Source organism: Balaenoptera ricei, chromosome 1 (assembly GCF_028023285.1).
Source record: "Balaenoptera ricei isolate mBalRic1 chromosome 1, mBalRic1.hap2, whole genome shotgun sequence".
In the NCBI taxonomy this organism is placed as follows: domain Eukaryota; kingdom Metazoa; phylum Chordata; class Mammalia; order Artiodactyla; family Balaenopteridae; genus Balaenoptera; species Balaenoptera ricei.
This window is the reverse complement of record NC_082639.1, coordinates 8,452,461-8,465,144: the sequence shown is the minus strand read 5'-3', so window position 1 is coordinate 8,465,144 and position 12,684 is coordinate 8,452,461. Positions and strand designations below refer to the sequence as shown.

The following is a 12,684-nucleotide window of genomic DNA, read 5'->3' as shown; positions in this document are numbered from 1 at the left end:
AAAACTAGATTTAAAAAGAAAAAAAAAAAACTTTTCACTTTGGACAATGCAAGAACAAATAGCAATTAAGTCTGGGTATCAGGTGTCAATGCATGACAGGTGATGAATCCATTTGACTTGAGACAACTTTTCAAATAAGTTTATTTGAAGCAAAATAAACTACTGCCAAGAAACTTTATGAAAGTTCCATCTCAAAAGGGTCAAAAAAGGGGAATTAACTGCTATGAATTCTTTGCATTCAGGGCTGCAAAACAAAGACACATATTATTTAAATCAGTTTTATTTAAGAATTTCCAACATTGACAACTCTTATAAAAAGCATCCAAGCACAGGACACAGAACTGCAGCAAACAGCATTCTTATGGGTAGCTAACAGACATTAGAACTTCCACCCTATTTTGAGACACCCCGAGCTCACTGGTGAACTCTGCTTCCAAGTACTCCTGCAAAGCACACCACAAGCTCAGTCCATGTTCTCAACCCATCAGCTTCAGTTCACATTACCACACTTACAGATCAGTAACAGAAGAGAACACACACCATACGGCATTCACAGCAGTTGACAAAGGGGTAGGGGAAATACAAGTATCGTTTCACTTAACACATTCAGCTAACGTGGGTTATCTAAGAACAAAACTCACTTAAAGTCTTCCAACAGATGTGGATGTCCTTTGAATGCAAAAAACATTCGTACGTTATTTGCTATCATTGCTCTCTGCACACTCTCTCACCAAAGCCACAGGGATTGAGAGACACATCTCTCCAAGTTAAAAAATATCCATTATGCACCACCAAGTCTCTGCACGCGCTCTCTCCTTTTCTCGCTCATACTAGCCTTTCATGCCTCGGCACCACCATCAATCCCACACAAGGTTCAAAAGTTCAAACAGCCTTCTGGTTCCATATCACAGCCTTGCGTTCATAGCGTTGATACGACTCCATGAAATAAAGAGTAGCGGATAAAAATGGGACACCCACCGTCAAAGACACAGCCTGTGCAGCGTGATGACGAATTCTTGAATGAGAAAGCATGTAGACAGAAGTATTCCTATGGCAGAATATTTACAGCACTACTTTCAATGAAGTGCTTCTTCCATAAACATTTGAAATGAGATGAACTGCAGAGATTAAATGAAGGCTTCATATTGTACTTTTGTATATGAAGGGAGACAAGTGTTAAAAAACAAAAACAAAAAACAAAAGAACCAAACACTGTGACACCATGATCTCCAAAAAGATTTTCCTAAGGAAAAAATCCATATGGTGGGGTTCAAATTAAAACAAGGAGAAAAGAATGTAGTTCTAACCAATGGTTTCCATTTTGAACATGCAAAGAATTCACTTGACAAGTCCAGGGATAAAATATTACAGGAGAAACCTTTTGATATCAATTGTAGTGTGTTGGTTTACCAATCAGGCAAACAGCAGTTCACTTTCAAACACTCAATATTTCAACCCTTTATGTAACAAAACTTATAAAATTCCTTTAGCTCTTCCTCTTTTTCTAAAGAAAAATGTCAAAAATACTGCTGAATATACTCCACACTGAACCAATTTTGAAAATTCTTAGTACATACGTATTTTACAATATACTTACCATGAGTTTAGAAAAATCTGAATTCCCACCAGTTTATACCAACTAACGATAACCCAATGTCTACATTCCCCAGCCAGAAGATTTAGAATCCATACTTGAGCCAAAGCCTCCATTAAAACCACTGCCTGACCCTGCATTTGATGCTGATCCCCAACCAATTGCTGCACCTGAATTAGAACCAGTATAAGAGTTATTTCCAGAACCAAAAGCCTGATTTGGCTCCCTCTGCATGTTGCCTTGGCTTTGGTTATTACCCGATGGGCCTGACTGGTTCTGCTGACTGGCTAACATGCCCATCATACCCCAGCTGCTCTGCAGAGCTGCCTGGGCTGCAGCCATCATTGCTGGATTAATGCTAAAAGCACCAAAGTTCATCCCTCCGCCCATATTACTACCTTGATTGTTTCCCAAACCAGCTCCACCCCCTCTACTGTTACCAAATCCACCCTGATTCCCAAAGCCACCTGGATTACCACCAAATCTTCCACTTCTTTCTAACTGTCTATTGCTATTGTGTTTAGGTTCAGCATTGGATATATGTACGCTGATTCCTTTAATGATCAAGTCCTCTCCACAAAGAGATTGGGCAACCTACAAAAAAATAAGGGATGTAAATAAAGGAGATTAAACCACTGACTCATACATCAAAGTAGCAATAAAACTTAGATTTCAAGCCATCATCTAAACTGGAGAAAAAATAAGCAATGAACACTTACTTCATTTAAAACCATAAAATAGCCTTTAGCTTTAGTAATGGCAGCAGGGATTTTTTAGTTCATTTTCAAAGAACATGTAACATCCCCACTTAAACCTCACGTACTAAAAAAATATCTAAGGGGTTTATCACAAATGTTTAGGCCCATATACCACACAGCGTACAAGGTCAGAGAGCTTAGCTAAGGGTGGCAATTAGCTGGAAGGGCAAAGTTCAACAGAAATTACCTAATTAGCTGGGACAAAATTATTAAGAGAAAATACCTGATCATCTGCAAACGTAACAAAGGCAAAAGCCCTGAACGGTTTGGGAATGAAGACATCTACCACTTCTCCGTACTGGCAAAAAAACTGCCGCAACTCATCAGCAGTCATGTCTTCCGTACAACGCCCAACAAACACCTTTCTGCTTCTCAAAGGCTCATCTGGGCTTTGCTGGTCAAATTGAAAGGAAGAAAACCATCAGAAATATTTTATGAGCAATGAAAACAGTATTATGGTAGAGGATGTAATACAACCTATCTGCCTTTTATATTAGGTGAGTCATTAAAAAGTAGGTACATTCTTACTTTTTGCATTAGCACTTCTTCTTGTAAGACTTCAATGAAGAATAAAGTTTTAAAGTTTAAAGTTGATGAAAGTATATATATATTTTTTAACATCTTTATTGGACTATAATTGCTTTACAATGGTGTGTTAGTTTCTGCTTTATAACAAAGTGAAACAGCTATACATATACATATATCCCCATATCTCCTCCCTCTTGCGTCTCCCTCCCATCCTCCCTATCCCACCCCTCTAGGTAGTCACAAAGCACCGAGCTGATCTCCCTGTGCTATGCGGCTGCTTCCCACTAGCTATCTATTTTACCTTTGGTAGTGTATATATGTCCTTGTCACTCTCTCACTTCGTCCCAGCTTACCCTTCCTCCTTCCCCATGTCCTCAAGTCCATTCTCTACGTCTATGTCTTTATTCCTGTCCTCCCCCTAGGTTCTTCCGAACTTTTTTTTTTTTTTTTAGATTCCATGTATATGTGTTAGCATATGGTTGTTTTTCTCTTTCTGACTTACTTCACTCTGTATGACAGACTCTAGGTCCATCCACCTCACTACAAATAACTCAATTTCGTTTCTTTTTATGGCTGAGTAATATTCCAATGTATGTATGTGCCACATCTTCTTTATCCATTCATCTGTCGATGGACACTTAGGTTGCTTCCATGTCCTGGCTATTGTAAATGCGATGAACGTTGTAGTACATGACTCTTTTTGAATTATGGTTTTCTCAGGGTATATGCCCAGTAGTGGGATTGCTGGGTGGTATGGTAGTTTTATTTTTAGTTTTTTAAGGAACCTCCATACTGTTCTCCACAGTGGCTGTATAAATTTACATTCCCACCAACAGTGCAAGAGGGTTCCCTTTTCTCCACACCCTCTCTAGCATTGATTGTTTGTAGATTTTTTGATGATGGCCATTCTGACTGATGTGCGGTGATACCTCATTGTAGTTTTGATTTGCATTTCTCTAATGATTAGGGATGTTGAGCATCATTTCGTGTGTTTGTTGGCAATCTGTACATCTTCTTTGGAGATGTGTCTATTTAGGTCTTCTGCCCATTTTTGGATTGGGTTGTTTTTTTGATATTGAGCTGCATGAGCTGCTGGTAAATTTTGGAGATTAATCCTTTGTCAGTTGCTTCATTTGAAAATATTTTCTCCCATTCTGAGGGTTGTCTTTTCGCCTTGTTTATGGTTTCCTTTGCTGTGCGAATGCTTTTAAGTTTCATTAGGTCCCATTTGTTTATTTTTGTTTTTATTTCCATTTCTCTAGGAGGTGGGTCAAAAAGGATCTTGCTGTGATTTATGTCATAGAGTGTTCTGCCTATGTTTTCCTCTAAGAGTTTTATAGTTTCTGGCCTTATGTTTAGGTCTTTAATCCATTCTGAGTTTATTTTTGTGTATGGTATTAGGGAGTGTTCTAATTTCATTCTTTTACATGTAGCTGTCCAGTTTTCCCAGCATCACTTATTGAAGAAGCTGTCTTTTCTCCATTGTATATTCTTGCCTCCTTTGTCAAAGATAAGGTGACCATAGGTGCGTGGGTTTATCTCTGGGCTTTCTATCCTGTTCCACTGACCTATATTTCTGGTTTTGTGCCAGTACCATACTGTCTTGATTACTGTAGCTTTGTAGTATACTCTGAAGTCTGGGAGCCTGATTCCTCCAGCTCCGTTTTTCTTTCTCAGGATTGCTTTGGCTATTCGGGGTCTTTTCTGTTTCCATACAAATTGTGAAATTTTTTGTTCTAGTTCTATGAAAAATGCCATTGGCAGTTTGATAGGGATTGCACTGAATCTGTAGATTGCTTTGGGTAGTACAGTCATTTTCACAATGTTGATTCTTCCAATCCAAGAACATGGTATATCTCTCCATCTGTTTGTATCATCTTTAATTTCTTTCATCAGTGTCTTATACTTTGATGAAAGTATATTTGGATTAAGGAAAGTTGATGATCGAGAAATGTCTTGGCAAAGATGATAATGTTCCAAATAAGCAAGTCTTGCTTGCTTGGAACAAGTCAGGCTTTTAAAAAAGATCAACATATTCTCATTGCCTTTATTAACATGTAACTATGGAAGAAATTGTTAAATCACTAAAAATAACAAGAGAAAAGTAAGAACAAAACGAACAACGTTTTAGTTTGGAGGAGCAATGAACTAAATATTTCAAACAAACATATAAAATATTCAGCATGCATTAAGGTCCTGAGACTTTAACAAGGCAAAAGATTTCAAGAACACACCCTGCCACTACATCTTCCAACTGTAATGTTTTATTTTACAGTGTCTTCTAAGTAAGTCTGTCAGCAAAAATGGCCAAAGCAGAGGAAAAAAAAGAGCAAAGTACCTTAGAATTTGGAAGTTTACAGTCACACCATCGTCCATCTATCATATGTCGCTGTGACATTACTTTCACCTGGGTTTCATATTCCGTAAAACGAACAAAGCCAAACCCTTTTGAATGACCAGTTTTAATATCTTTCTTGACCTAGAAAAAAATCATTTAAATTTACTAAGACCATACACACACGTAACCAACTCAGAGTACATACGTGAAGGGAAATAGTATAAACCAAATTTCTTTTCAGCGCCCCTTACGTACACACATAACAAATATTAAAAATATCATCGGGACTTCCCTGGTGGCGCAGTGGTTAAGAATCCGCCTGCCAATGCAGGGGACGTGGGTTCGAGACCTGCTCGAGGAACATCCCACATGCCACGGAGCAACTAATCCCGTGTGCCACAACTACTGAGCCTGCGTTCTAGAGCCCACGAGCCACAACTACTGAGCCCATGTGCCACAACTACTGAAGCCAGTGCACCCAGAGCCCGTGCTCTGCAACAAGAGAAGCTACCGCAGTGAGAAGCCTGTGCACCGCAATGAAGAGTAGCCCCCGCTCGCCGCAACTAGAGAAAGCCCGCATGCAGCAAAGAAGACCCAACGCAGCCAAAAATAAATAAATAAATAAATTTATTTTTAAAAAATAAAGAAAGAAAACTTATAAAAAAAATATATCATCTACTGAACATGAAAGGCAGCGTCACTAAAACAACAGGAATTCTGGGTGCTCATTCACTGAAAAACTGTTAAATGAAATCAAAGTTTACCTGAACCATAAGAACTTCTCCAAAGGTACTAAAATATTCTTTTAGATCCTGTTCAGTTGTTTTCCATGGGAGACCCAACACTATTAAATCAGATGTTTTCTGGACTGCTCTTTTCACTTTCACTGCTGATGAAGCATCTGTTTCATCCATTTTCCTTTTGTTATCTAAACAAAATGAGCAGAAACCTTTCAGAACTTTCATTTAACACTTCGTAAAACACACACCCTCTTCATCTAGAAATGAGAAGCAAAAACATTCTCAGAACAGTTAAGACGCTGGAAACTTTTGCCAAAGAGTGATGTTAGCTCTCACAGACAGAATAAGAATTGAGTAAGTGGCTAAGGTGCTTTTCTGGAGCCAATCCAGGGATTCCAACCTCTGGTTCCATAATGTCTCAAGATTACAATTGTATGTTCTCCCCTCTCAAAAGGTGTATCAAAACAAAAGTTACTTCACTTTCACTTTAAAATACATTAAGGAAGGAAAGAAAACAGGTTGAATAACTGTGATACTATCTTTGTGCCTATTAAATATATTTGCTTGATTATTTTAAGGCCTATAACTTGAAGACTACCAAAAAATTCGCAACTTTAATCTCCAGCTGTGGATTTAAGGGTGATTTCAATTTTCTTTCTTTTTGTTTCGTTTCTAAACTTTCAACAATGAACTCACGTTACTTTTGTAATAAAAAAGAAACCTGGACTTCTCTGGTGGCGCAGTGGTTAAGAATCCGCCTGCCAATGCAGGGGACATGGGTTCGAGCCCTGGTCCGGGAAGATCCCACATGCCACAGAGCAACTAAGCCCGTGCGCCACAACTACTGAGCCTGTGCTCTAGAGCCTGCGAGCCACAACTACTGAGCCTGCATGCCACAACTACTGAAGCCCACGCGCCTCGAGCCCATGCTCCGCAACAACAGAAGCCACTGCAATGAGAAGCCCGCGCACTGCAACGAAGAGTAGCCCCCGCTCGCCGAAACTAGAGAAAGCCCGTGCGCAGCAACGAAGACCCAACGCAGCCAAAAATAAATAAATATAAATAAATTAATTAGAAAAAAAAAAAAACCCTAAGGTTATTTTAAAAAGTCAGTATTTGGAAGAGGAACTAAATGCCATTCAGACATACAGACCATCTTTTGGAGTACTATCAGGTTCACAGCAAAACCGAGGAAGGTAGAGACTTCCCATATACCCCCGCTCCCCACACCTGCAGAGCCCCCCCAGCATCAATATCCCCCACCAGGTTGGTACGTTTGTTACAATCATGAACATACATCGACACATTACTATATAAATGACATTTTAAGTTTGGGTAAATATTAATCTACAGCCAATGGATCAAGAAACTACATACTAAAAAAAAAAAATCAAGTTGATGCTATTAAGAATTTTCTTGATATATAAAAAAATTTCTTGATGCAACGTCTTAAATACTGACCAAATAATATGACTTTGTTGCAATATTACGTTACAGTAAAAGTAACAGACAGATCTACCAACTAGCACACTCCTACTGCTAAAATGTACTCATTTCCTTGGCTCACTTCTACATCTTCATGTTTCCTTTTAGATTAAAAACATCATTGATAAGGGGCAGTGAGAATAAGACCAGAACCCAAAATTATAATTACGACTGCACTAATTCAAGATTTGGGCTACTGCAAGTGATGTTCATTTAAGGAGGAAAAAAAAAAAGATTAGCTGGATGAATGCTGTAAGCCTGCAAGAACAAAGACCAAACCAAAATACTGAGGCACTTCAGAAAAATCTGTTTACAACAGACTGATACAACTGCAAAGCGTTCTTAATTCCTTAAATTTCGCATTAGCTCAGCAACGTTAATCCAGATAATTGTTTAAACACATAGTTTTTAAAAAATGTCCTGTAATTTCCAATTTTCACTAATTTAAACTAGTGGTCTTTCAAACTTGTCTGACGGTAACGTTTAAAGAAATACTTGGGCTACAGGAGACGGTTCACCATGAAGAGGCCATGACCTATGACTTAGAACGAGACACAAACCTATACTTTAGCATCAATGCAAAACCAAATGGCAACAAACCTTTGGGATAGTTGACAACATACACCAGGTTCCCCCAGCCAGCATCAGGGGCGTGCAGAATGCCTTCTACCAGACGGACCCCTCTCATACATTGAGACACTGGATTCCTGTAGCGAAGCCCACATGCCCCTGGAAACTGGGCTGTAACTGTGGACAGCAGCACTGTCCCATCGTCTTCTGATGGTATTTCAATGGGCTCGTCGTTCTCATCTTCGGTTACCCGAATATATTCGGACATCTTTGCTTGTCTTGCTTAAATGGAAAAGAGATACGAATGACCAACACTTGTGTCAAAGTAATTGTGTCAAAGTAATTATCCCAGCTGACTAATACCACTACCATGTCATTCTTTCGACTTCCAGAAAAATTCTCGGTGTTCGGATTTTTATAGGTGTTGGTTATCCCTGAAAAATGAGGAGGTACAGGCAAGGATAGCTATTCCTATTAAAATGTAATGCCTTGCTAGTTCATTCATTCATTATTTGATGAGTGCCTACTATCCATCAGGTGCTGCAACTATTAACTGTGTGTGAAACCACAGTCCCAGCAGCCATGCTGGTTGCAAAGGGGGAGATGAGCAGGAGAAAGAAAGCAAACAAGTAATTATTTTATTACAATCGTGATTATGCTACTGGAAAGGAGTAGTCTTGGCGACTGGGAAGAAACTAAACTGGTTGAGATGTGTGTGAGGGGAACGTCAAAGTGGATTTCCCTAAGAAAGCGATGCAGAAACTGAACCTTGAAGACTAAATAGGAGCAGTGAACGAGATGAAGAGAACAAGGGAAAAGTGCCTCCCTGTTCCAAATCTGGGGATTCTGGGGGCTCTCCAAACTTGAGCCGCAACGACAGCGGCGACAGGTCCTTCGCGACGCGGGCCGCCGCCTCCCAGAAGCCAGTGCGTGACAACCGTGGGAGGAGTTTTTAAGCGCGGCCGGGGTGGGACCGCTGGGGCACCAGGCCTAAACGCTGTCCTGGTGCAAAGTACGAAGGCACAAAACAGTGCCGGGGCCCGGAAACCAGGCCAAACCTCTGCCTCGGGCTGCACGGCTCCGCGGGCCCAGCGTCCCTGATTCGGCGCCGGCTGCCACCCCGCGCCAGGCCCTAACGTCGCTCCCACGCGAGCCCGCTCGGGCAGAATGAGGCAGGCCCGGCCCCACGGCTCCTTTCCCGGGGCGGGGGCCGCCCCACTGCGTGAGCCGAGGCACACAGGGCGTCCTCCGTGAGAAGCGTCCGCGACTCACCCGCTAGGCCGCTGCTAGGAAGCCCGACAGGGACACTGAAGCAGCGAGGAATCCAAAAGCAGCCCAGCAACCACTTCGCTCCCACAAAATGGCGCTAGGGCCGCCTCCTCCCCCCTGCGGCCGTCGTCCTCTCCCACCGGTTTCCCGTCCAGAGGGGGAGGCCGCCGCACAGAGACACAACGACCCTTTCCCCAGAGAGTCAGAACGCCCTTCTCGGAGTCTGACCGTAGGCGGAGGATTTTAAGGCTAAAAGGGGACCAGAACCTGGGCCTGAAAAGCTAAAAATGGAAAAAAATGTGGAGGCGTAGGCTTTTAGCTCCCCTCATGTAGCATAACAGATGGCTTCGCCCGACCAGCCGCCGGCCCTAGGTCTCGGCCGGAGCTCGCGCACTTTTAAAGTGCGCGAGACTAGCTCAGGGGCTGGGCCGGACCGGGCGGGGGCGGGGCGGGACGAGGCGGGGGCGGGGCGCCGGGTTGGGGCGGGGCACCTGGGCCCTCCTTACCTTTGCGAGACTGGGGAGGGCAGCGGATGCCAAGACCTTTTTATCTAAAAAGCCAGCCAGGTTCATCCTCTTTTCTCTCCCAAGCCAACCTCCACACCTGGAGAGAATAACGTTGTTCTAAATAATACGAATCATAGTGCCTACTGTGTACCAGGTACTTCCTAAGTCCTCACATATTTAATTACCCCAACAGTCATGTATGGTAGGTGCTATTGATGTTATCTGCACATACAGGTGAGGAGGAAACTGAGGCACAGAGAGGCTCAGGATCTTGCCTAAATAAGGTCACCCAGGTAGTAAATGGTGAATCTGGGATTTGACCCCTAACTCTAATGCTAATGTATTCCAGCTAAGTACGCTAATAATAATAGTGTACTTCATCTATTTTGACATATGTTATGTTTCACATTTCTGAAATCAATATGTGATTTCAGTTCCAGTTCCACTGATGATATGTCCTAGTTTAATTAGCAACAATCTTAATTTCCTAGTGTACCAGCGTATCAGATTCAATGAAATGCAGTACTAGCAAAACGCTCTATACTTATGCATTAACTCATTTAATCCTCAGAATAACCCTATAGGGTAGGTGTCATTGTTATCATTCCTGTTTTATAGATGAGGAAACTGAGGCGCAGAGGTTAAGTAACCTTGCCCAGGCTCACGGGGCTGGTAGATGGTGGAGCTGGGATTTGAACCCAGGCAGTCTGGGTCTAGAGTTGGTACCTCCTGCTTCTTATAGCCTCCTAGGAAATAAATATTGAGTCCTGCACATCCATCTCTGATACCTGCTGTTCATATTGAGCAGATTATACCTGGACCAATTTGGGAGATAGAAAGGAGGGAGTGGAGGCAGTCAGAATGAGTGAACTTTACCCACCCCCAGGAGTAGCTCAACACACAGGGGATGAAGCTGGATAGATGGCCCCTGACCGTCACTAAGGTTTCCAAACACTGGGTGAAGTACAGAGGCCTCGTCATCACAATCCACCCACTTATTTTGGGGGAGAAGTCAGTTTTACTATTCCCCGAGCAGGGATTGAACCCGTGCCCCCTGCCGTGGAAGCATGGAGTCCTAACCACTGGACTGCCAGGGAATTCCCACTATCCCCATTTTGCAGAAGGAGGAACTGAGGCTCAGAGGCCGTGTAAATTGCCTGAGCGTTTCACACTGCCCATGAATTACTGTCCAGGGTTTGTCAGATCCTGAAGCTGTGCTCTATCCACCTCCCTGGACCATTCTCTCTGACAAGATCGAGGCTGAGGCATTTAGCGTGGGCGGCTCCGTGGGGCCTGGGATGCCCGCAGCAAGTGGGCAGAGCTGAGCGTGCAGAAACTGGAGAGAGGTCACACAGGGACAAAACCACAAAGTCTGTCCCTTCTCCCAGAAGTTTTCAGGCCAGTTGGGAAGACCAGCAAACACAGTCATGAAGAAGGTAAATAACTCCTTCAGGAAGAGAATTGATAAGGCCAGAGGGAGGCTGGACCCTGGAGTTCTCCCACTCCTAGCGGAATTCATCTCTGGGTTTCAGCTTGATAGTACTGGTCGTCAAAACTTGTTTACACCTGAAACTAACACAACATCGTAAATCGACTATACTTCAATTAAAAAAAAACACAACAAACTTCTTGTTTGAAATGTGCTTTATAAATTATCTTGGTTTGTTTGCTTGTTTGTTCATATCCCTTACACATTAAGCCCAAAGATTGTTAGAAGGCCAAAAAGTATCTGTTTATTAATTGCTTTCTGAAAATAATGGATCAGAAATGATATATTGAGCTTTTATGCCTTATTCAGCGCTGTGCTAAAACCATAGTGTAAAGACATGCAAGAAAACTGGAAGCCAGTCATGGCCTGGATGGAGTGGTCTAATCCAGGTGAGGGTGGTGACAGAATAATTGGAAAACAATCCCAAGAGGTATAAAGCATGTGGGTGCCAGTGCTGGGCAGATGCTGAGGGTCTGATGGGTTCCCCAACAGCTCTTTGGGGAGCTGCCTTCCACATAAGGATGAGGAGTGTCAGCTGGAAAGAAAGGGTACTGGCCAGAGAACCAGAGTGGGAACAGACTTCAGTTTGCAACCCGGTCACTTGGGCATGCATGCCTTCTCACCTTCCAACCCCTCCCTTGGAGTCCCGGTTCTGCCAGCTCCATGAAGTCAAGTATTCCTGAAAGCTAAAAGAAATGCCAAGGTAATAAAGGTATTTAAATAAAAGTAACTTTATTTTATCAAGATTTAAATTTTTGGGACTTCCCTGGTGGTGCCATGGTTAAGACTGTGAGCTCCCAATGCAGTGGGCCTGGGTTCAATCCCACATGCATACCTCTACTAAGAGTTCATGTGCCTCAACTAAGAAGCCCGCAGGCTGCAATTAAGACCTGGCACAACCAAAAAAAAAAAAAAACGTAAAAAAAAGAATTAAATTTTCTGCTAACCCCTACATTTTTAGGAGCTGCCTCCCCAACTAGTCTAGGTCTAACTTAGATTTTCCTAAAAATTTTTTACTCTGAAATAATTTAAAACATGACAGAGTTGCAAGAATAGTAGACAGAACTCTTGTGTACCCTTTGTCCAGATTCACCAACTGATAAAATTTTGTCACATTGGCTTTATCACTCCCTCTCTCTCTAGAGATATATAAAATAATAATAATATGTATAACCCAGTACTGTGCTATTATCAAATTCAGGAATTTTAACATTAATATAATATAAATTTTTGGCAAGAATACCACAGAAGCAGTGTTGTGTCCCTCTTGTACTGCTATTCTCCACTGTAAAAATACCATTTTCCCCCTTTTGGAACTAATAAATAATCTATGGGAGAGAATTCCCTGGTGGTCCAGTGGTTAGGACTCTGCGCTTTCACTGCTGAGGGCCCAGGTTCAGTCTCTGG

At 42.2% G+C, this 12,684-nt stretch overlaps 1 protein-coding gene across 2 annotated transcripts; it reads right to left on the bottom strand.

Moving 5' to 3' along the window:
* Positions 1-264: 264 nt before the first annotated feature.
* On the bottom strand, positions 265-9,389 carry TARDBP (TAR DNA binding protein). Of its 2 annotated transcripts, none has more exons than XM_059912892.1 (6): positions 9,286-9,389; positions 8,044-8,295; positions 5,983-6,146; positions 5,219-5,359; positions 2,576-2,746; positions 265-2,188 (listed from the first exon to the last, which is right to left on the bottom strand). In XM_059912892.1, the coding sequence occupies exons 2-6, from the start codon at positions 8,279-8,281 to the stop codon at positions 1,658-1,660; spliced, it is 1,245 nt and encodes a 414-aa protein (XP_059768875.1). In that variant the 5' UTR covers positions 8,282-8,295; positions 9,286-9,389; the 3' UTR covers positions 265-1,657. The 2 variants fall into 2 exon arrangements, with proteins under 2 accessions (XP_059768875.1, XP_059768884.1); XM_059912901.1 differs by having other exon boundaries at positions 8,044-8,291; positions 9,286-9,384.
* Between the last annotated feature and the right edge of the window lie 3,295 nt (positions 9,390-12,684).